Here is a 22,546-nt window from a genome sequence, read left to right as displayed (position 1 = left end):
TCCTAATGGCTTGTGCAACGTCGTTTAAAGTTCAAAACCGCGTATCGTCATTCTGCAAAACCGCGTAACTGGAATTTGCTGCCAAAATTTGGATTTGCTAACACTCACTAAATCACACTTGGCTCATTCCTTATCCATTCGTCCTGAAATATACTAGCCAGAAATACGATTGATTTATAAAAAAAGAGAACCATTTTGAAATATGAGTGTTTTTACTCTCTAAAAAAATAGTTTATGGTACCTCACATACGCGGTTTTGCATTTTGTTGATACGCGGTTTTGTACTTTATACAACGATATGCTTGTGTTTGGCCGAGCTTCTCCGATTTGTTTCATGCGCCTGGATGTTGTCACACAAAGGGGAGGGACCTACAGTTTTATGCCGATCCCGAACAGATTGTATTTTTATGGGAAGCTGTTTTTTTGTTTTTTTTTATGCTTTTATGTTGAGTTGAACCGGGCTTGAACCCAGGCCCTGGTACCGTGCACTGCCAACCACTACACCACAACGGCCGCACATTAGCGACAGGCGTGGTCAAAAAATCTCGACTTTGCTTTATGCTATGTTAGGATAAAATACGAGTTTTTAAGTAGGTGGCAACCCCACTTGAAAAAAATAAAAGCTGTTGTACTTCAGAAGGCCATGCCCTTTAATTGGCTATCTTATTTTGTTATCCAACGAACAGTGAAGATAGAGGCTAAGTGTTTTCGTTTGACAGTGACGGTGCAGAACTGATACCTTCGTTTATAAAGATTGAATATAGTAATTTTCTAAGCAGGTGGCAACCCTACTCAAAAAAATAAAGCATTTATGCTTATTAAGAGGCCTTTCTCTTTCATTTGACACCTAATTTTTTGTAATCCAACGAACTTTGCATATCTTATAATTTTTAAGACAGGTGGCAACCCTATAAAAATTCTAAATTCTGACTATACAGAATATATTAGAGAAAATCACGTCCAAATTCGTTTAATAGTTTTCGATGTTAGCGTATTTAAGGAATCTCTACTTTCCCGTATACTATGTATAGATAAATTAGGAACTTTTAAATAGGTGGCAACCCTACTAAAAAAATTAAAGGTTTTGTACATGCGAAAGCCATGAATTTTCATTGTAATCCAACGAGGGGTGAAAATCTTTTAATTTTTTAACAGGTAGCAGCAAGACTTAGGGCTGGTTTCTCCAATTCAACTCAACTTAGTTTAGCAAATTTTTTTAGACTTGGTCCAGAATAAGCTGTGCTTTTAAGTCCAAAAAATGGCTAAACTAAGTTAAGTTGAGTTGGAGAAACCAGCCCTTAGACTTGACTTGACTTACCTAGAAACTTAGAACCGATTACTCTCCGTGTCATCTAAGCGTATCAAATTGAGATTGTTTTAATTTTATTTTCTGTATTTATTTGAATGTCCTTTAGTTTTCGAGATTAGCGCGTGCAAGGAAACTCGACTTTCCTTTATACTATGTATCCTTTATCCTTTAGTTTTTGTATAGCATGAAAAATAAATAAAAGCACATTACACGTTCCAAAAAGTTTGTTTCAATATATATTTTGTTTTTTTTTTTATTATTGATACATAATATATTTGATCAATTTTTGGATTTGTTTCTGATATTTATTTAAAAAAAAAAATTGTTTCTTAATTTTATTTATATTTGGTTGTGAAGCTAAGAAGAGCAATATGGATAATTAATCACATTAATGTAAGTTCAATCGAATCTCTTTTTCGATTTGAGTTATTATTATTAGGGCCATTCCATTATGACTAGTGGGACATTTTACTCCAGAATGTGATCAATTGTGAATTTTGACTGTGTCGTCGGAACTTATACGAAAGGGAAAGATATTTTTTAACATATAACGATAATTAATGTATAAAATTGCTTTAACGAAAATTCCAAACGATTTTTTAGTTTTATTAACTATCATTAGAATGAATGTGACTAGTGGGACACTGAAAAGAACTCTATTTTACCCCTGTGCACTCAAAGATGAATTTTAGCCAAAACACTTAATTTTCACGAACGATGTATTTGTGTTGTGAAAAATGAATTATACGCTTTCGTTTTCAATAGAAATTAGGCTTATATAATCTTCATAGAAATATTAAAAAATATTTAAAGTTATGGATCGTGGGACATCTCCTTGTGACCGGTGTAAAGTAATTATGCATGCAATAAAAGTTTAAATAGACTAAAAATGCAACTTCTTTTGATTTTTTTTTAATATTTTCCCACTGGTTAATGAAATGTAGTCAATTAAAAAGATGTTACTACTGAAATAGAGATAATTAGGGCATATTTACATTTAAGTTGCTTTACCCTTTTCAATGGAATGACCCATTACCAACAAACATTTAAATTTTCAGTAAAAAAATGTTGAAAATTCGAAAAAATTGGAATTAAATCGAACTTGCACCACCAATGTCGTATCGAATAATCGAATGGATAAGCAATGTTCTAAACTCGAAAAAAATCGAATTTCAACTCCCCACTACCCAACCCTAATGAGCGAGCGGCTGAATGGCTTCAAATCGGCTACCATCCTTGGGAGGTGTGCCGTCCATAACATATTTACTAGAAGAGAGTTACAGTCGGTGTTTAACTCTTGTCAGGTTCCCCAGATAATAATTTCCCCCAAATTCGATTTTACTGGTAGTAGTTTACTCTTACCTCCAGCCTGAATGAATGACCGATATATTGTGTTCGGTCTTACTAGTCGCCATGGAGTCATCGATAATGTTCTTGTATCGCATCGGGCATGAACTATTTCTCGACATGTCCAGTGTCATTCTGAGTAGGGACCGAAAATAATCGTTAAACATGATTTTTATAATTGGAGGTATTCACACCTGCCTGATTATCAGGTTAAAAGTTATTATTCTCTAGTGTATTTTGTTTTTGTAAAGTGAGTTAAAAATATAACCATAAAACCATAGATTTACTTAACCTGAGAAGAGGTCAGGTGTGAATGGCCCAAATATTTTAAAATCGTTATCTTTAGATTTTTATTTTTTTCAATCAAGAATAATTCCATTTTTATTTGTCCGCAAAGAAAATTCATGTAAGATGGTGTTGTTTCATCAGCTGTGAATAGCGTGTGATTATCAAAATTTTGTATTTCGTTAGTGAGTGAAAACGGGAGAGTGTTTGTATTTTCTGTAGCCTAAACGTAAAAACCAAATTCTAGTAAATTTTGTATTTTTGAATTGATATCACCTTATATGAATTCACCTTTACTTGTTTGGGAAAAGTTTAATTGTTATTTTGTGATTTTTGTTATTTTTCGATCAAAAATAATTGCTATTTTGGATTTTAACTTTTTTCGGTCATTTTCAACCATTATGATTGAGACTGTGTTTTTATAACCAATTTAAAACTTTTATGATCGAAAAAATAAAAATAAAAAAATAATAAAACGTTTAAATTATGATTTTTATTATGAAGATCATAACGGTTACTCTTGTTGTTTTTATTTTTATCCAGTACGTTAGCCACCTGTTGAGACAAGACCATCCGATACCCAAAAACAGATAAAAGGTAGAGGGAAAGAAACAGTACACAACGGTGGAGCATCGTGCCATAGGGGGGGACACAGTATCCGTCAGAAAGCCATCGATTTAAAACCATTCATTAGGCAAGGAAACGCATTAAATTCCGAATTAGTGGAGGCGGGTAATACGATACACTCCACGGCTGAATTAATAGAATTTGGCAAAAGCGGGGTCACCTCTCAAAGAATACGACACCTCGTAGCGCCCAGACATGTAAGATTGGCTAGGCATACACAATTTATGACCCTGCTGCTGCGAAACGCCTCAATCATACGGCTCGACGGCTTAGAAATCAAAAATTTTGCAAAGAAAGCATACAAATATGTATTCTTGTTCTCTCTCTAACCCTTTTAGTACATACCAAACGACCGACAGAAGGGTTCTCTATATGGACGCGCACAAAGTAAATTTCCTCTCTGAACATCACTGATCATGGTTGCCATTTTTAAAACTCTATTTTGGATTTTTTTCTCGCTCACAAGTATCTATCCCATTATGAAAGTACTTTACACATTCGAAAAGTTCTTAGCGGCCGTAAGAAGATCAGGACTACATTTTAATCAAAAAGTTTGCATCATATATTTATTGAAGTTTTGAACATTAGATAGAAATAATATTTTACTCCTCAGTGACTTGTATATATGATTTAACTGTAACTTTCCAATCGTTGTTTACCGCAAAGCTTATTTTCAAAAGGTAGTCACCCATTGGCCACGGCAGTGATTGCAGATGTTTACTTTCAAGCACAAGATCTTTGATTATAATGTCATGCTGGAAATGAATTGGAATATTTAAAATTACTATAAAAAGTACTTGGGAATTTTACTTGAATATTGTATTATTACTTCACTACCGAGCTACTTACATCGTACGGACATGTGTGGTTTATATTTGAATACTTTTCTACCGCATCCAATATCATTTTGCCAAAAGGTGTTTGCTTTCTATACTTAATAAATCGACAAAAATCCGTAGTAATGTTAAACATGAAGGGACGATAGCCATTTGCTTTTTTATACACATCCGCGTTTACACCGACATTGGTCACTGGTACTTGATATAGTTTTGCGGACAACGAGAGGGCGACTTGATTGCGGGATAAAGCTTTCAATCTGCATTGGCGAAAATCAACGAAGGATTTATCAAGACTAATACACTTAAAATTTGTAAATTTTATATAGGCAATTATCGTTGAAAAATTAATAAAGGCACAGTAAAATGCTGCTACAAATTTAATTGTGTTCAGTAATTTCATTTTGACCGCAAGGCAGGTGAGCCACTGACGATATGGAATATAAAATCTAACGATAGTTAATAAAACTAAACGTATCTGGTGTAAGATTGTAGACAAACATAATTATGTTTGGCACCATTAATGTCTGCTTGACAATACGAGGACTACTCCAGATATTCTGCGCCTAAGCAACACGAACAGGGCAATTGTGGCAATTATCTGTCTTTCAACTCACGACTGTCTGTCGAAAGACAAAAGTCTTCTGGCAACTAGCTTGAAATTATTTTCCTGTCTTTCGAAAGACTAATTGAAAATCTGTTCATGAGGAAGCCTTAACGTTATTCCGTGTGTGTTTTAGCAATAAGTTGTCTAAATGTTAAATTAAATAAAAACTATATGTTTTTCTTTTTAAAACAATAAAATCTAAAAATTAAAAGAAAACTATATTAAAAAAAGAAAAAATAAATAAAATAAGTTTTTAAAAGTTAAATTAAATTAAAAGTAAATAAATTTAATCTAAAAATCATAGAAATCTAAAATATTTGTTTCGTTTTTAAACAACAAAATCTAATAGTAAAAAAATTAAATTACAAAAAAATGTATTAAAAAAAATAAAAAAAGTTTATAACAATAAAAAAAAGAATTAAAAAGTATTTCGCTCTTTAAAACAATAAAATAAAAAACATTAAAACAAATTGAATTAAAACAAAAAAAAAATAAATACAACCACAGGAAGATTTAAAACAGTTTCTAAAAATTTAATGAAGTGAAAAAAATACTTTTCTTTTTAAAACAATAAAATCTAAGGATTTAAGGAATTTTAAATTAAAAAATTTTAACATAAATTCAATGAGTTTCTTAAAATTAAGTAGATCTAAAAAATATGTCGCGTTTTAAAACAATAAAATCTAAAAATGAAAAGAAAATTAAATTAAAACTTTATAAAAAAAAAATAAAAAATAAATAAAAAATAAGTTGCTAAAAATTAAATGAGTGTGAGAACTTATATTTTATTTTTTTAAATTAAATAAATTTAAAATATATTTTTCGCTTTAAAACAATAAAATCAAAAAATTTTAAGAAAATTGAATTAAAAAATTAAAGTTCTATTAAAAAGGAACAAATCTGATCCTTAAATCTAAATTAAACAAAAAGAATTACATGTTAAAATCATAAAAAAATAAATTAAACTAAAAATTTAAAGAGGATTAAATTTAAAAAAAATATAATTAAGAAAATTAAAATTAAATTCAAAGAAAATATATATATTTATTTTTAAAAATAATAACTACAAACTAAAAGAAAAATAAACAAGTAATTTTTAGTCAAAAAAAACCGACTTAAAAAAAATATATATATATCTATATATTTCATGATCGAATGATCGGATCTAAACCAAATTAGTACGTCTGAGACACTACCTTTCCGTTGCAAAAAGAATTATTGAAATCGGTTGACGTGGTGCAAAGTTACGCGGTAACATACATAAAAAAAAAATAAAAATATTCCTACGAACTGATAACCTCCTCCTTTTTTGGAAGTCGGTTAAAAATACAAGAAGTTTTTAGCAAAAAAAAGCGAATTAAAAAAATATAAACATATATATTTCATGATCCAATGATCGGATCTAAACCAGATTAGAACGGGACCACCTCTGAGACACTACCTTTCCGATGCAAAAAGAAGAAGAATCGAAATCAGGTGACGTGGTCCAAAGTTATGCGCTAACATACATAAAAAAAAATATTCCGACGAACTGATAACCTCCTCCTTTGCCCTATAAGTGTGGACTAGCTCGGAAATAGTGCAGCAATTAGCTCAATTTGCCAGTCGTTTAAGTGGTGTAAAAATGGTTTGAGAAAATAAGATCGCGTTACATTTTTGGATCTACATACATGCATATGATTATGGGACAGAAACGAAACCAGAATCCGCTGTGAGGCTTTTATAAGGCTATACAAATGTAATTAACTGACGTGTAAATATTTGTTCGTCCGCCGTTGGTGGCCTATGACTTTTTTTCTGTAGAAGCCGTTGAATCGTTCAAAATTTATGTTTTGGAGTCATCTCTGTCGGAGTGCAAAAAATGCTTTGAAAATTTTTTAAGCAGTCTTCATTTATAAATAAAAAATATTAGTTTTTCATTGTGAAACGCAAAATTTTTAATCAACCCTCGTATTAGTTGAAGAGTAAATGTATTTAACACTACATTGGCATAAATACCATGGGGATCTAGAAACGTGTGAAATGGGGGTTCTATCTTGCTTCTAGAGACCTACATAGTATGTACTTTGGAACATTAAAGGGGGCGATAGACGGCTACTGGTATATTTTATAGAAAACAAACTACCTATGGAACTGGAATGAGTGAATATTTTACTAACACGCAATTGCGATTATGCATTTATCTACTTGCCAGATATATTAAATTAGTCCGAGAAGTCATCGCAAAATCTTTTCCTAGCCATCACGACCAAAGCATTTTCTCCGAACGAGGCTTTTTACGCTTTCGATAGTTTTAACATGCATCCACAAAGTCTCTTGATTTAGTAAATCTATACTACCATTTTCTCTGAAAATGGCAGCACCACAAAGTATAAAAATAAGCTTCCCGCACCTCTTTACTGATACGCTTGTGCTTTCTCGAAATATTAACCTGCCTACTGAACCATAAAGCAAAATTAAAAAATCGTTAACTGTTCATGTAAAATTAAGTTTCATTTTATGCAGAATAGATAGTTTATAAACAATCTAATTAAGCTGCTTATTAGCCTACAATTAGCTTATTTTTTTGGGAGACCGTTCTAGAGGAGTAACAGCCGAGTTTGCGTTAAACAGAAAGACTACTGTGCTCAGAAGAGCATTGTTTGCACTCTCCAGAGGGAACCGGGATGGATAGCGATACGGGCCGTTCACCCAACCCTGGCTGCGATAGCTGAAGTGAAATTGAGGATACTTCTATATGCGAGTATTTTAATACATAAAAATTTCGGTTTTTCTGTGGTATTTGGACGACTGGTAATAAAAATTGATCATATTATATACATATATATATTATAACCACGACCAGACTCCACTTCTAGTCATACTCGTACATTACCATGAGACAGATCGTTTGCTGAGTCCGCCGCCACCCTCTCCCACCCCCAGTGTTGCCAGGTTTTCGGCATGAGAAAACGTCCCTCTTGGTCTGAAAAAACGTCATTTCCTACCCAAAAACGTCTTTTCCATGTATGCACACAGAATTGTTCTTATTAAACTTTTATTGTATACAAAGTAGGGATGTCAATCCCGGGATTAGTCGATTTAAATCCCGGGATTGCTGGAAACAATTTTCTTGTTAGCTAATTAAATTTTTATCACAAATATCCCCTCTCACGGGCAAATTAAGAATTTTTTGCAACCCTTAATGCTATAATTTCTTTAAGATCGCATTACCATCAAAAGAAGGAATAATTTTGATTCGCTCGTAATGGAATAGGTGATGCACTTATATTTTTATTGTTTACTTAAATGTGTTAACTTTTTTATTATTACTTAAATATACTGATAATATCTTAAATTGATCTCAAACAGTGATTCAAAAAATTTTATATAGTTACATGGGCAGTTACTGCTGTACCAAATACAACCACTTACAAAAATATTTTCCATAAATTTTTTTTGCAATATTCAAAATATTTTTCATGGTATTATTTTGTTAATTCAAAAAAATATATAGCTCATTTTACAAAAAAAATCATGTAAATCAAAATTTCACACTTTAGAGAAAGTTGGTTTAAGTTCACCAAATTATCATAAAAATATCAAACTTTTTAATCACAACACTGTGAGACAAATGGTAGGGGTCAGTGATCGGGAAGGGTTCAAACTACCGGGGAAAGTTATATCGGTAAAAAAGAAGTTATACGTGTCCCGGCGTTTCCTTTAATCTGTTCATATAACGTTTTTCTATATAATCAACAGTTTTAAAAAATTTAGTATTGTAGGCAAAAAATATTTTTTTTCTTCATACATTTATTTTTACCGGCAAAACTGTTAATTATATAGAAAAACGTTATATGAGCAGATTAAAGGAATTGTAATTTTTAAATTTTTTAAATTTTTTTGAGCAAAATCGGACTAGTGGTTCTCGAGTTATGTCAAAAAAAGACCACCAAAGGTAACAATTTCCCCTATATGATAGATATATATATATATCTCGATTCCTAGACGTGACCCAGCGAAACGCCGGGACACGTATAACTTGTTTTTGACCGATATAACATTTCCCGTTGGTTTCATCCCATCCCGATTTTGACTGTCGCATAGTGATATGATTCAAAAAATCAAAAATAATCAAAAGTAATCACCAAATTTAATCAACTACTTTTTTTGATTATTATTGATTATTTTTTTAATGACAAATAATCATGATTGTTTTTTGGTTAATTCTAATTATAATTGATTACTAATTCCTCGGTTAAAAACACTAATTGTATTAATCATTACGATTACCGAACCTATGTAATCGTTTTGATTAGCAATCGTAATCCAAAGTTAACAGGTCTGCTGGCAACGCTGCCCACCCCTTAAAAACTAGTCAATAGCTGTCGGATGCTAAATTTTGATAGTTAACCAAATGCGGCCAAATTACTAATAACAACTTCCTTTTTGTCGCGGCACCTAGCGGTGAAGTTTACAATAGAGGAACGCATGAATGAAAAAGGAAACACCAATTTTATCTCAGGCCTTACATTTTTATTTAAAAACTAGTGCTTTAGAATTGTGGCAACTAGTTTTCAACACTCTTTAATCTAATAATTTTTTTTTGTCCCTATTTTATGCTTTAAAAAGTGCAAAAACACTCCCAATTGTGAACGACAGCAAGGAAGAAGAAGCTGAAATAACTTTGACATTTTCGTTTTTAAGAAGAAAGAAGCAGAGAAAGAAAAGTTCAAAGCACTCTTCGGACAAGGCCAGTCGTATATAATTAAAAGAAAACAAAAAAAGGTCTTATATTAAGTTATTAGAAAGTAATTAAATTGAAAATTGGTCATAGCAATGGATGCAAATGCAGTTCAACAATGTGCCTCCTCCACATTAGAGCAAAAAGCAGCAGTAGAAGCAGCCGCCAGTGATGGACCTGCGGAAACATCGTCTGCAGCGGTGGCGGCGGTAAGTGAAAGCGTGTCAACGGAAAAGGTGGCCACTAATAAGGCGGCAACAAACGCAGTGGTTAACGAGACTGCCCTGCAGATATCAAGTGGAGAGAATGCAGAAATAGAGGAAGCACCGCCAACAAAGCGACTTAAGGCGGAATTAGAAGCTGAAAAATCAAAGGATGCTGAGGAGAATGAAAGCCTCTTTGGAAATATGTCTACGACCTCGGTCGCCGGTTCCATATCAGAAGGTAGTCTATACAACTTGCAAGCAAAAGATCTTAGTTTAGATGGGGTAGTTGCTTCGAACGCTACGTCGCGAAAATTCCAACGCATTCCCATATTCATAGCCGATTATCACAATGATGTATTGGAATTTATATACCGCTGCTTGGCTACGCGCCATTTGCCACTTCAAAATAATATACTAGTGCATTTTGATTCGCATCCAGACATGGTTATATCTCGTGAGATTCCGGCCAGTGCTTCCTTTGATAAAGAAACTATGTTAGCTGAACTTAGTATTGAAAACTGGATAATGCCAGCTTGCTATGCAGGTAAGCAAAAATTTAAATCGCTATGTAAATTATGAAATAAACCGAAATTTTTGCAGGCCATTTTAATCGAGTTGTTTGGCTGAAGAACTCTTGGTGCCAACAAATTCCTCTGGGCAAATATAACTTTAAAATTGGACACAAAAATGATAAGATAAGCGTCGATTGTCCACTTGACTACTTCATATCCGAGGGTAACTATTGTGATACCAAGGAATTGCATGAAACGCGCAACATGGAACTACAAGTGATCAACGTAGACACTTCCACCGAGAGTTCGCCAATAGATACCGAACAGTTTATAAAAGCTACGGATGCACCAAATTTTGTACTAGACATTGATTTAGATTTTTTCAGCACCTCTAATCCGTTTTTGGAAATTTATAAAGATGCTAACTGCTACGAACAACTCACCGACATATTCCACTTTGAACCAGAGGTTAAGGATTGTGGTGGCACTACGGAACGTAGAAAACTGCAATTGGAAGCGCTTAAAAAGATATTTGAGCACTTGGAAGAGGCAAGAACATTAGAAGGGCTCGCTCCAGCGCCCGATCCGTCTATAATTGCGCCAGAGACTTATGCACGCATTGAAAATCTCACAAAATTACTACAGAAGCATTATGCTGACGATGAGATAGACTGGTTGCTCATCTATGATTCGGGTAGTACTACAGATACGAATGGTCTGCCGCATCATATCAGTACTTCTAAGGAGTTGGAACAATATTTCGCACAATTTAAAAAATTGCTACAAAATTTACCGGCACCGCCGGTGCTAATTACAATGGCTTGCTCGGCTGAGGACGATTACTGCCCCAAGCATCAAGTGAGCTTCATTCAAGAACAGGTGTTGCAAGTATTGCGCGAAGTATTTGGCGAACGGTTGCATGATAAGCCTATACTACATTATTTGGACGAGGAATGGGATGTAATGCATCTATAATGCGAAAACTTAGACAACGTTGCCGCAACAATAGCAACAACAACATTGGCTATGTTTAAGGCTACTCGTATTTTAGTTAAAATGTTTATTTGGCTTACTTCAGTAGATACTTTTCGTTCAGTTTTGAATTATATTTATGTTAAAAATACGGTATTTGTGTAAACCATTTAAACATTTGACGATGAAAAAGTTATATATTTAAGAAACTGCGTATTAATTATTTAGATTATTTCCTATTTTTTTACTGAAAGTGAAGAAATGTAACAATTATACCACTAATATTAATGAGTATTTGGAAACACTCTTGACTACTTATACATAAACATTTATAAAACTCGAATTAGCGAAATAAGTATGAAAATAATATCAAAACCCGATAAAGAGCTCGTTGAAGCAGTAATGTTTGGTTTCCGCCGTTATGGAAAAAATTACAAGGAAATGAAACTAATATTTACAATAAAACGGTCATTAGTTAATAAAAAGGCAAAACTTTTCCCTATGCTTATTATCTTGGCCTATTCGCCATCACAAAGCACACACACATACATTCCCTACCCCAATCGTTGGCATAACTGCTCAAACTTTATTATGCTCCTCTATTCGACTTTATACATACACACATACCGCATGCCCCATGCCTTGTCCACCCTTAAATAGCTGACCATTTGTAGTGAAGTTGGTTTGTTACAGACCCACTGCATCGATTTTAAAAGCGTTAACATGTGCTAAAGTTTCTTGTACCCAGAATTTGGCTGGCACCAGCGACGTTGCATTTCTCTTACCTACTGTGTGAATATACTTTTGAATTTCTTAGGGTCGTAAAACGGCCCTTAGCCAAATAAGCATGCCGTTGTTTGTGTTAATTTAGTTTTAACATAAAGCAGTTAGTCGTTGGTGGACATTGTAGCCGCTGACACGCACCCACTTTTTGCGGTAGTTGGACAAACAGGTGGATAAAGTAAGAATTTTGGTGTTGTGCAAGAAGCTTTATGATTTTTTATACAATAAAATTCGTTAAAACAGGTGTGATACGAAATTTTAAAAGATATACATCTTTGAAATAATTTACAAGTAGGAAGTTTAAAGTAAATTTGCAGAACACATGATTCTGTAGTTTTAAATGGACTCGTAAGATTTGGTTTGGAGTATTTTTAACGGTCGATATCTTTAAAATATTTGGTTCAAGTAAATTTACTTTGTGAGCTGTAAGAGTGTTATGAAATGCACGGACCATATATCTTTGAGTTGCAGTGCAGATCCCCTTTTGTTATCTACCTTTTGTGAAAACATTCACTATTTCAATAATGCAGCGAAGAACGCTACCGCAAGGCTACATCTAAGGCACTCGCTGCTCAAACTAAAACATGCTGCTAGACTTAAAACACTTATTAAATAAAAACAGAACAGCTGAGACTACACCTATGAGAAAATACCGTTAGCAACCGCTAGCTAGCGACCAACAACAGTTTATGTTCAAATTCACCGGCAAAACAAAAAAGAAACAAATGTTTATACCTATTTACATACATACATACATTAATGAAGTTCAAAGGGGAGCAGAGCAGTGTGACCCCAAATTCTACTAACCATTGTTGTCAACACAAACATATGAAAAAATTTTTTCCAGCCTTTTCAAGCACAAGGTTGCGATTACTAATGAGAACAAATATAGTTCAGTTATTTAATATCTTTAACTGAGTTTTAAAAAATGTTTCGTAAGGGATTTTTTGTTAAAATAGAAATTCAATTGCATGCGGTAAGTGGAATAGTTAGTAAGAACATAACGATTATAATTATTTGTGGAAAAGCTTATTATCTATTTTTAAAATTACTCACCCAGGTGACTTGTCCTGGCGTTTGGCTTTGTACGCATGGTTATCTAGAAGTGACCATCAAAACATTGGGCTACTTCTTCCGTACGGGCGCGATGGAACCACGTTTTCCCCTACTTTGCCATGACAAATTTAGCATGGAAGGCTACTTTAAGTCCGTCGGGTCACTAAGCGACCTAGAACGCGTGCTATCCGCCGAACAAGTAGAGATAACATTGTGGCAAAATGGACGGCGCATGGCTTACTTCTCGGGGAAGCTGGCCGACGTAATGCATTCGGATATACCTAAACTGACTTGTGAGCATAATATAAATGTGCAGTTGCTGATGAAGGCGACACCTGCATTTCCGGTAAAAATAATGAAAGATATATACAATCTACGTATATCAAACTACCAATCATTGCCTTCTACCGTAGGGAATAATTACACCAAAAGTAGAACTAAGCGCTCATGTAGGTGTAAAGGACCGTTTATCACTTTCCGCAGAGTTGAGCCAACGCGTAGGAAAAGCTTGTGGTAACTCAGGTTTACGTGAATTGGAGTTTGAAGCTACACGAGTGCCTAATCGCCATTGTCAGCAGCAAACCTCGCCAGCTGGGAGCTGTTTCAGTTACTTGGAGGGGCGAAGGCGTCAAAGGCCCGTCTGTCATACCAAGACAAGCTGTGGTAGCGGGTGGGTCTTATTCAAAGACGATAAAATTTTTGGGTTTTTAATACGAGTACTATATCATCAATTTTCGTCTTTAAATTTAAGGTTTACGAGAGATAACTCAGCAGTTCCATGCTCAAATGCTTTGAATTCGTTCGATATGGAAGCAGTTGCAACTAAAAATGGTGCACGTCGTCTATCAGCCGATTCAAGGTAAACAATTAAAATACCTCCACGAAATTTTGCAATATAATTTAAATATTTTCCGAATCTAGTAATTTCAGTAATAGTTCTTATAACCTTAGCCAAATGACGCGTATGAGCAGCCCCAGTCATCGTAGTCACTCTGTTTGTACGATTGCTTCTATAACAGCTGCTGATGAGCATCAGCGTGAATGTCACATTTGCCAATGCTATCGGAAAGTTTTCTCATAACTCAACTTTATCAGTTTACAGCAAGTTTACAGTATCTCATAATAGATAATAATAAATACAAATATGATCGTATAGCATGATTCAATAATAATAATAATAATAATAATTATTGAATCATGATCATATAGATTATGAAATGGAATTTTTATTTAGCTTACATGAAAAGTGAAATGTGGATATAAAATTTTTTGACGTTGCACTTCCGGCATAAAAGTCCTATGTATAGAACTTTCGTCATATCGTCGTTCAAAATACAAAGCCGCCTATCGTCCGTCATTCTGCTGTTTTGTTGTTTAAACGATGATATATATGTTATTTATTGTACTCGCTTATTAAGTGACTGCTTTTTGCAGCTAGGCTTCACAAACAAATTCCGCAAAGTCCAACTGCCCAAATGCCTTTGATATCAAATGTATAAATAAATTATAAGGCACCGCCTTAGTTGCAGCCGTTATTGGTACTCGGCCGCGTAGTCGTATGCAAACGCGTGCTATGTCGCGTAAAGTACTATGCACTTCTGGTTCAATGGGTATATGTAGACAAGCCAATGTAGCATATAACCAAGTACCTATCCATGCATCAGTATCAACAAGATCCAATTCAGTTTCATCTGAATTTTCATTGGTGGCAGCATTCGATGTTGAAGGTATTGGTTCCTCGGTGGATGTATTTTGCAGAATTTCTTTTTCTTCTCCGCAACGCAGCCAATCGCAAATATATTCCAGTAGCTGCTCTAATGTATGTTGACTGAAACGCAATATAATTTTTAATAATGGCGGATTTTCGTGACAGAAGTGACGCCAAGCTTGTGGATCACTAATTAAAGGCGGCTCCAAAGATTGCTCATATTTGTGTCTGTGCAGCTCTAAACGTAGAAGTACTATCTTTTCACGTGATGATTCAAAATTCTCCAATTGCAAGTCTTTCCACTCCTTGGTAGGTAGCCGAACTTGGCACTGTATAGATTTGAGTGGCTCCTAAAGTAATTTGTTAATATTATAACGAATAAATTAAGCGCATCCATCTACTTACTTCCTCATCCTTGAAATTTTCCTCAATTGCTGCAGCTATTCTATCCATGTTACACTTCTTCGGCTCCTTTGCAATTACGGCAGGACACTTTCGGCGTTCGTACAACATATGCATGAGATATTCTTCGCCATCTTGTGGTGGTGCTGACGGATCGAAGTCAGGTCCTGGTTCGCGTATCTCTAGTGCCTTGAATTAATACTGGACAATCAGATTGCGACGCGGTGTATGTATTTTAGTTGGATTACCTGTTGTTGAAAAGTATCCATTTGATTGCCACTGGCACCGTTATCCTCCTTCATTTCCTTAGCTGGCTTGTGTGTAGCATTTGATTTGCGTTTTGGTTTTGAATTTACTTGATACAAAACATCGCTTTTAGCAGCCATTCTTAATAAAAACAAACCAAACCAAACTTTTAAAGCAATCGGCAGTCAAAACAAAAGCCGAAAAAAATCAGGCAAATAAAATTCTGAAGCATTAACGTCAGGGTTGCATATGAACGCAAGTGGTGCCAAATCGTTTATGTGCAAGTGCAGCCAAAACTAGTTAACCGGTTGTTTTCAACGGTAAAAACGAAAAATCAGTTTGAAACAAACTTAATTTTTGTAATTTCCCAAATAAGGCGAATTTATACAAGGTAGCGTTGACAAAACAAAAACAAATTACATTAACAAATTATACGCACAATGACGGCAAGAAGTCCGATAAAACAACGAACACACCATTTTGACATTCAGAAGGACAGCGGCGAATTCTAGTAACACCAACTCCAGGTGAATTTATACATATATATGTATATTTTTATATATAGGCTGAATTTCTTTATTCATTCTGAACGTTTGGAATAAACTTTTTTGTTTACTTATTCTTTAGAACGTTCCTGATGATATGTTAACGTATATTTCAAAAGCATTCTGTTTATTCTGGCTGTGAAATGGGATTATCCGGAATGTATAAAGAAACGCAGCCATATATTATATTATTATTAATATATTACATATTCATATGTATAAATTCGCCTTGCACCAACTTGTATAAAATCGCCTTGAGCCCAAATTAGATGTGTAAAGAAATGTTTGTTTTGAGGCGATTCAAAATAAAATCGCCTTGGTTTGTTTACCAAGGAAATTATAAGATTTTTAGGCTTTTAGGATTATGTGTCGAACTGGACGCCGAACGCCATAACGTCTGAAAAACTCGATGTGGAGTTCTCACTGTCGTTGCTACTGTTGCAGTAGCTTTAACTGTTATCGAAACATTTTTAGGGAACGATTTGGGAATTTTGTAACATTACGGAATATCTTTTCTCGCCAAAGTTACTTCTTTTCAATGGCCAGGGGTAATGACCGTCGTTCGAACTTGAAATCAGAGTATAGCTCAACAGAGTACTTTCACTATCATCACTTGGATTTATACAGATTCTTCTCAGAACCACTTTCAGGGAGTTTCTTTCTGAAAGAAGATCAAACATTTTTCGGCTGGCCCATGGCACAAACCGAAAATGGTGTAAATGTTTTTCTTCGTTTACAGAGGTATTAGCATTTCGGGTTTCGGCAGAACAAAATTCTACATACTATTACTCTTACTATATAAAGTCGCGACATAAAGAATTGTAACTTTGAATGATGAGAATACAAATACAGAGTGAAAGAACAACCAAGGCAAATCAATATCGACACCAACCAGAATATCGACACCGATATCGATAAAAGTTCTATGCCGACATCGTTAAAAAATCGACAAATATATCGAAAACTAACAGACAACCGATATCGAAACCGCTGCAAATGATAATTGTAACTGCAGGTTGAATTTCTACTTGAGTAGGTTGAATGAGGATGTGCCGAATGAGTGTCCGGCATGCGGAGAGACCCCACATGACTCGAAACATCTCTTCGCATGCCCGGAAAACCGGACAACCCTAACGGCCTTGTCCCTGTGGACAAACCCCACAGAAGCTGCACGCTTCCTAGGGTTGCCGTTAGTGGAACTTGACGACAACGACTGAGATACCAACCGTCCTGGGCGGGGTTGTGGTAGCCGCTACAACAACAACAACAACATAACTGTAACTGACAAATCGGTATCGATGATACTGATAAAAAATAATAACCATAACGATAACTGATAAAAATTGCCATATCTATACCATGTAAAGATAGCAAGACTAAGGGCCGGTTGTTCAATGTCTGATTAGCACAAATCGGAGGTAAAAGCTCCGGTTAGTTACAACGACTGCCCTAAGGGCCGGTTGTTCAATGTCTGGTTATCACTACTTGCCGGTTAAACATCATTATCGACGTTTAGACACCATGCTTATAACATGTGATCGATAAAGCAGTCGTTGTATTTAACCGGAGCTTCTACCTCTGATTTGTGCAAATCAGACATTAAACAACCGGCCCTTAAACTAGTAAAACTGTCAAAAAATAAAAATTCGCTCAGAGCGAGGGAGTAACATTGAAAAGTACGGGATCGAACACACTCAGCTCACACATGTAAATAACCAAAAATACTTTCAAATTCATTAGAATCCACTTAAACAAGTAATTAAATACTTTTCAACACGCAGAGTGCACTTTTCTTTTGTTTACAATTTGGTTGCCAAACACACTACAGCTAATCGTTTAAGGGCCGGTTACTCAATGTCTGGTTAACACTAATCTCCGGTAAAACATCGTTGTCGACGTTACCCACTCCATGTTATATGCATGGAGCCGAACACGTCGATAATGATGTTTAAACGGAGATTAGTGTTAACCAGACATTGAGTAACCGGCCCTAAAACATTTACCAGAATTTATATGCATGGAGCCGAACACGTTGATAATGATGTTTAAACGGAGATTAGTGTTAACAAGACATTGAGTAACCGGCCCTAAAGCTGGTAACTTCTGACAGAGAGAGAAGCTGAAATTAGTCGAGAACGCAGAACGTATACTTAAACGCAGTCTTTATACGCACAATTTCGTCGATTACTGGAGCCCTCAGTATTGCTTACTACACTGTTGCCACTCATCAATGCCTTTTCATAAACTTAACCTATCAACTACAATTTTTCGTGCTATAATAGATTTTAGCTAAATACAAACTACTTAGTTTTCAACAAAAACCATATTCAATAGTAAATTTCAAATATTTTAAACATATTTTGAATAGGAACTTATAACTTTTTTACCATCTGTAAAACTGACGAAGTGGCAACCATCTAAAGAAGGAGAAATCAGCTGGCACGGAAAAATCTAAATTCCGCAGATTTCTGCGCTACGGGCTACAACTACAGAAAAATTCTGCGGTGTAGAGTTTTCATTTACATGGCGCTTTGGTAAGACAGATCGTGTCAGCTGACTCGGGTTTACGTACCGGTGGGTTTACGTTCTTGACTAATTTCAGCTAGAACCGCATTTACTTTCTTTTTTGTCCTCTCAATGGTCAGAGAACCGAGTACGGGATAGATTTCCAATAAAATCTGACTAATTCTGACTATTTCTGGCTAGTCCGGACTCGTACGGGATCGCAACTATAATTACGGCAATATTGCAAAATAAGCGGACATCCATAAGGATAATTGTACCGGCAACAATACCATTGACGATAACAGAAACAATATACCTGCCAAATTCGATAAAATTTTAAACAACGATTTCGCTAAAGGTAACAATTTCGACATACTATTACTACACGCACTACCATCCGACAAGACCCAGAAAGGCAGGCAATGGCAAACCTCCGTGTATAAATATTTCTATCATTATAAAGCTTCCCTTAAAAACCACTAGAAATTCGGAGGTATCGTAGAACTATAGGTCACTCTATTTGCGAAAGGTGCTCAAACAAAAATTGGAGGAGTAGCTCCGCCAAGGAAAAATAATTTCATATTGCATTTCTTACCACTTCCTCATCTTTTTCCGAGTTTTTTTAACCGCTCCTTACGACAGACATCTGTTTCTGGGATAGTAATTTTACTGAGGTGATAGCTATTCCCCGTGTAGTACCCAGTGAGAGTTTTGAGGTACTCTCTACCTAAATTGACTAGTTTCTTTGAAATAATTTCGTCCTTCGCGTGAATGGAACATTTAACAGTCTTTATAGGATTAATAGTTGGTCCTTTATCTTCACACCATTTTTGTGTGATACGTGTGACTTGTTTCATGCGGTTGCTGATAGTTTCCTTATGTAGGCCTATTATGCAGATTACCAGAAGATCATCTGCGTAACCTTGCGGTTCAAAGCCTTGGCTGTTCGGTGTGAAAAGGAGTTCGTCTATAACCACAGTACACAAGAGGGCAGACAGTAACCCCCCTTAATATTATTAATATGAGTAGTTCAAGATGCTATCGTAATGAAAGTTAAATACAAATGAAATAGATGTCCCTTAAGCTGCCTTTACATGGGTCGATTTTCTATTCGATTTTTTTCGATCAAACAAAATCGACCAGTGTAAATGGCAATTCAACCCTCAACTGTAGGTGCTTTGGCTGGCCGATTTTCCAGTCGACATAAATCGACCCGTGCAAAGGTGACACTAAATTCTAACCTAAAGGAAGCACAGATTTTGTTTAAGTCTCCAGATATGTACACAAGTATACAAGCATAAATGCATATTCATATGTATGTAAGTATGTATTGTATACAACACAAAAAGCAAACATAATAAACTGCCTCTCTTCAGTCAGCAAGTATGTATACCTTCTGGGCTATTCCATTGTGACTGGTGGGAAATTTTACTCGAGAAAGTGATCAATTGTGGATTATTTCTATGTCAACAGATTTTTTTTTTTACATAGAACGATAACTAATGTATAAAACTGCTTTAACAAAAATACCAAGCGATTTCTTAGTTGTCAGTAATTATCATTTGAATGAATGTGACTGGTGGGACACTGAAAATAACTCTATTTTACCTTTGTGTACTCAAAGAAGAATTCTAGCCAAAACACTTAACTTTCACGAGGGATTTTCTTGTGTTTTCCTCCTTTACATGGAATGACCCATCTGCAACTTTGTTCACGAAGAAATTACATATGTATATTTTCATAAAAAAATACCAAATAGGCCTTTCTGCAAAAAAGGCAGAGTCATCATAAGCAATTTTTTTCGTTAACAAGCAATTAAATAAGCTGCCATGACAGCGCGGCTCTCTCTTTTGTCTGAACTGCCGTGGCGTATACGTAATAATGTGCTAAAGCAACACGCACTCATTTCGTACACACACACACATTGAAATGTTTTGCTTTTGTTTGTTTTTCAGGGAATAGTTATTTGTTTGTTTACTTTTCAGGGTCGTTTGCAATCAATTTCCTGCTGGATTTGTTTGTTGGCCGAAGGTTCGACACTTGCAAATAAATTTAAAAGAATGAACTCGGGGAAAAGGATTGCATTTTAACAAAAAAAAAAAATTAAAAATGCTAAAAACTAGAAAGTTTTGTGCAAAGCCAGTTATAAGCTGGGAAAATTGCCAGTCGGACAAATGTCTGACTGAAAACTTGACTATTTAGACAAGTCTCACAGATTTCGTACAGATTTCTGCTGGAAGTGTTTGGGGATTTTATTTATTTCCTTACGCGAAATGTCTAATCGAATTCTCTCCGATTTCGGGCAGATACGTTTGATTATGTTTGTGTTTCTTTGCTTTCACACATGGTACAATAAAAACAGGTAGAAGCCAAATTGACATCAAACCTACAAAAGTCAAAGTTTTCGGGAGAGTAAAAATAAAAATGAGCGTGAGTAAGGAATAATAAAAAAATTACATTTCGCTGGTTGACGTTTTTAAGTAAATTTGAAGTTTTGTATTTATTTATTTATTTTCTTTAGTTAAAATTTGTTAATTTATATGTTCTTTTCTATTTTTTTATACATTGAAAGTTTATATTTATAGTACCTGTTTTAATTTTGTATAATATACAAATGTATGTATAAAGCGATATATGATAATGATTGCGACATTCCCTGTAATGCATTTTCAATAAGTTTGGCTTTCTCCAACTCTGTCTTGAGTGATGAGTTTTCACCCTCCAGATTTTCAATTCTTGACTTCAGCAACAGAATTTCGAGTTTGTAGCTGGATTGTTCTAAGTCTCCACTAAACGCCTTAAATTAAAAATATTTCTATAAATATTCGCGTTTTAACAATGCTTACTCAGTTTGTGAAGCGCGATCATTTATTAAGCTTTCACAACTTGATTTATGAGTTGCAGTGTTGTTGGAAGGACTTTCCGGCATAAGGGTCATAGGAAGAGCACTTGGCATCAAACGTGCCTTTCCTGTACCTCCTGGTGCATTTATGAAATCTGCTGCTTTAAAATGCTTAACGCACAGCAAGGCATTTCGCTGCAGCTCTACCCCACAGCTGCTTTCCCAACGCTCCTTACGCCGAGGGCATTGAGGCACGTTAAAAAAAAATTAGTGATGTCTGCATTATATTTAACACCACATAAAAAACAACGCTTCAGGTGCTGCATTTTTAACACATACACTAAGTATAAACCGCACAACACTACAAAAATGCAAATTTAATTAAAATTTGTTTTTAACGAACATTAAAAAAAAACAAACGACATGACATTTTAAGCGTAACGAAATATAGGAAATAAAATAAAATCAAGCTGAAGTTTAAAGGTTTGGTTCTCATGAGAGCAACGTCATTTTGGCTTCTACCTGTATTTATGTGCCTTGACAATTCATATGAAAGTGCCTGAGTTTTATATGGAAGGGCAAAGCAAACGCCCTCGCATATGAAGCTAAGGCACTCCAGTAAAATATACAAATTTACACAAACAATTATAGAATGAAAAAATAATAAAAAATATGTCAGCACTGAAAAAAAATTAATATTATAAATTGATTTAATATTCGTATTTACTGAAGGTGAAAACGAAATTTATTGAAAAAATACACATGGTGTCCTTTAAAGCGTGGAAGCGCGAGATCTGTTTTGCAATTTTGAATGCAAAGCGTGTATGTTGTGCTTTGTAATTATTAAACGAATGACGAAATATTACTTGCAACGCCATTTTGCAACTCGCCATCAAAACTTTTTGGAAATTTTCAAAGGGGGTATACAAAATTATTGATTTCCAATCTGAATTCACTGCAGATCCCTGGGAGCATCACACCGCGTAAAGTTGATAGGATTGCAGATATTCTTCCAACGTCGGATTGCAGAAAAAA

The 22,546-nt window shown here is 34.8% G+C and overlaps 4 protein-coding genes across 7 annotated transcripts; 2 read left to right on the top strand and 2 right to left on the bottom strand.

Annotated features, from left to right (window-relative positions):
• Positions 1 to 4,153: 4,153 nt before the first annotated feature.
• On the bottom strand, positions 4,154 to 14,639 carry LOC118739094. Its single transcript, XM_036470225.1, has 3 exons — positions 14,503 to 14,639; positions 4,418 to 4,664; positions 4,154 to 4,323 (listed from the first exon to the last, which is right to left on the bottom strand). Exons 1-3 carry the CDS (start codon positions 14,619 to 14,621, stop codon positions 4,171 to 4,173), a joined length of 519 nt encoding a protein of 172 aa, XP_036326118.1. The 5' UTR covers positions 14,622 to 14,639; the 3' UTR covers positions 4,154 to 4,170.
• On the top strand, positions 9,703 to 11,920 carry LOC118739089 (UPF0489 protein C5orf22 homolog). The gene is made up of 2 exons (XM_036470216.1): positions 9,703 to 10,484; positions 10,541 to 11,920. Exons 1-2 carry the CDS (start codon positions 9,830 to 9,832, stop codon positions 11,425 to 11,427), a joined length of 1,542 nt encoding a protein of 513 aa, XP_036326109.1. The 5' UTR covers positions 9,703 to 9,829; the 3' UTR covers positions 11,428 to 11,920.
• LOC118739092 lies at positions 12,546 to 14,429 on the top strand. Of its 4 annotated transcripts, XM_036470223.1 has the most exons (4): positions 12,547 to 13,609; positions 13,677 to 13,933; positions 14,015 to 14,122; positions 14,185 to 14,429. In XM_036470223.1, the coding sequence occupies exons 1-4, from the start codon at positions 13,136 to 13,138 to the stop codon at positions 14,342 to 14,344; spliced, it is 999 nt and encodes a 332-aa protein (XP_036326116.1). In that variant the 5' UTR covers positions 12,547 to 13,135; the 3' UTR covers positions 14,345 to 14,429. The 4 variants fall into 4 exon arrangements, with proteins under 4 accessions (XP_036326115.1, XP_036326114.1, XP_036326116.1 ...); XM_036470222.1 differs by having other exon boundaries at positions 12,546 to 13,609; positions 13,677 to 14,122; positions 14,215 to 14,429; XM_036470221.1 differs by having other exon boundaries at positions 12,546 to 13,609; positions 13,677 to 14,122; positions 14,200 to 14,429.
• LOC118739093 (protein Gemin2-like) lies at positions 14,465 to 15,827 on the bottom strand. Its single transcript, XM_036470224.1, has 3 exons — positions 15,622 to 15,827; positions 15,377 to 15,562; positions 14,465 to 15,321 (listed from the first exon to the last, which is right to left on the bottom strand). The coding sequence occupies exons 1-3, from the start codon at positions 15,757 to 15,759 to the stop codon at positions 14,698 to 14,700; spliced, it is 948 nt and encodes a 315-aa protein (XP_036326117.1). The 5' UTR covers positions 15,760 to 15,827; the 3' UTR covers positions 14,465 to 14,697.
• Positions 15,828 to 22,546: the final 6,719 nt, after the last annotated feature.

The sequence above is a fragment of the Rhagoletis pomonella genome, unplaced genomic scaffold (genome assembly GCF_013731165.1).
Source record: "Rhagoletis pomonella isolate Grant_MI unplaced genomic scaffold, Rhpom_1.0 Rhpom_scaffold_00005, whole genome shotgun sequence".
Classification (NCBI taxonomy): Eukaryota; Metazoa; Arthropoda; class Insecta; order Diptera; family Tephritidae; genus Rhagoletis; species Rhagoletis pomonella.
This window is presented reverse-complemented; position numbering and strand designations above follow the sequence as displayed.

Coding starts and splice junctions, on each gene's coding strand:
- LOC118739089 (XM_036470216.1), top strand. CDS start 9,830: ATGGATGCAAATGCAGTTCAACAATGTGCCTCCTCCACATTAGAGCAA. Junction 10,485..10,540: donor AATGCCAGCTTGCTATGCAG/GTAAGCAAAAAT, acceptor AAATTTTTGCAG/GCCATTTTAATCGAGTTGTT.
- LOC118739092 (XM_036470220.1), top strand. CDS start 13,136: ATGTTTCGTAAGGGATTTTTTGTTAAAATAGAAATTCAATTGCATGCG. Junction 13,610..13,676: donor AGGCGACACCTGCATTTCCG/GTAAAAATAATG, acceptor CTTCTACCGTAG/GGAATAATTACACCAAAAGT. Junction 14,123..14,184: donor CGTCTATCAGCCGATTCAAG/GTAAACAATTAA, acceptor TTCCGAATCTAG/TAATTTCAGTAATAGTTCTT.
- LOC118739094 (XM_036470225.1), bottom strand. CDS start 14,621: ATGACGGACGATAGGCGGCTTTGTATTTTGAACGACGATATGACGAAA. Junction 4,665..14,502: donor ATCCACATTTCACTTTTCAT/GTAAGCTAAATA, acceptor TCGCCAATGCAG/ATTGAAAGCTTTATCCCGCA. Junction 4,324..4,417: donor ACCACACATGTCCGTACGAT/GTAAGTAGCTCG, acceptor ATTCATTTCCAG/CATGACATTATAATCAAAGA.
- LOC118739093 (XM_036470224.1), bottom strand. CDS start 15,759: ATGGCTGCTAAAAGCGATGTTTTGTATCAAGTAAATTCAAAACCAAAA. Junction 15,563..15,621: donor TGGATACTTTTCAACAACAG/GTAATCCAACTA, acceptor TATTAATTCAAG/GCACTAGAGATACGCGAACC. Junction 15,322..15,376: donor AAAATTTCAAGGATGAGGAA/GTAAGTAGATGG, acceptor AAATTACTTTAG/GAGCCACTCAAATCTATACA.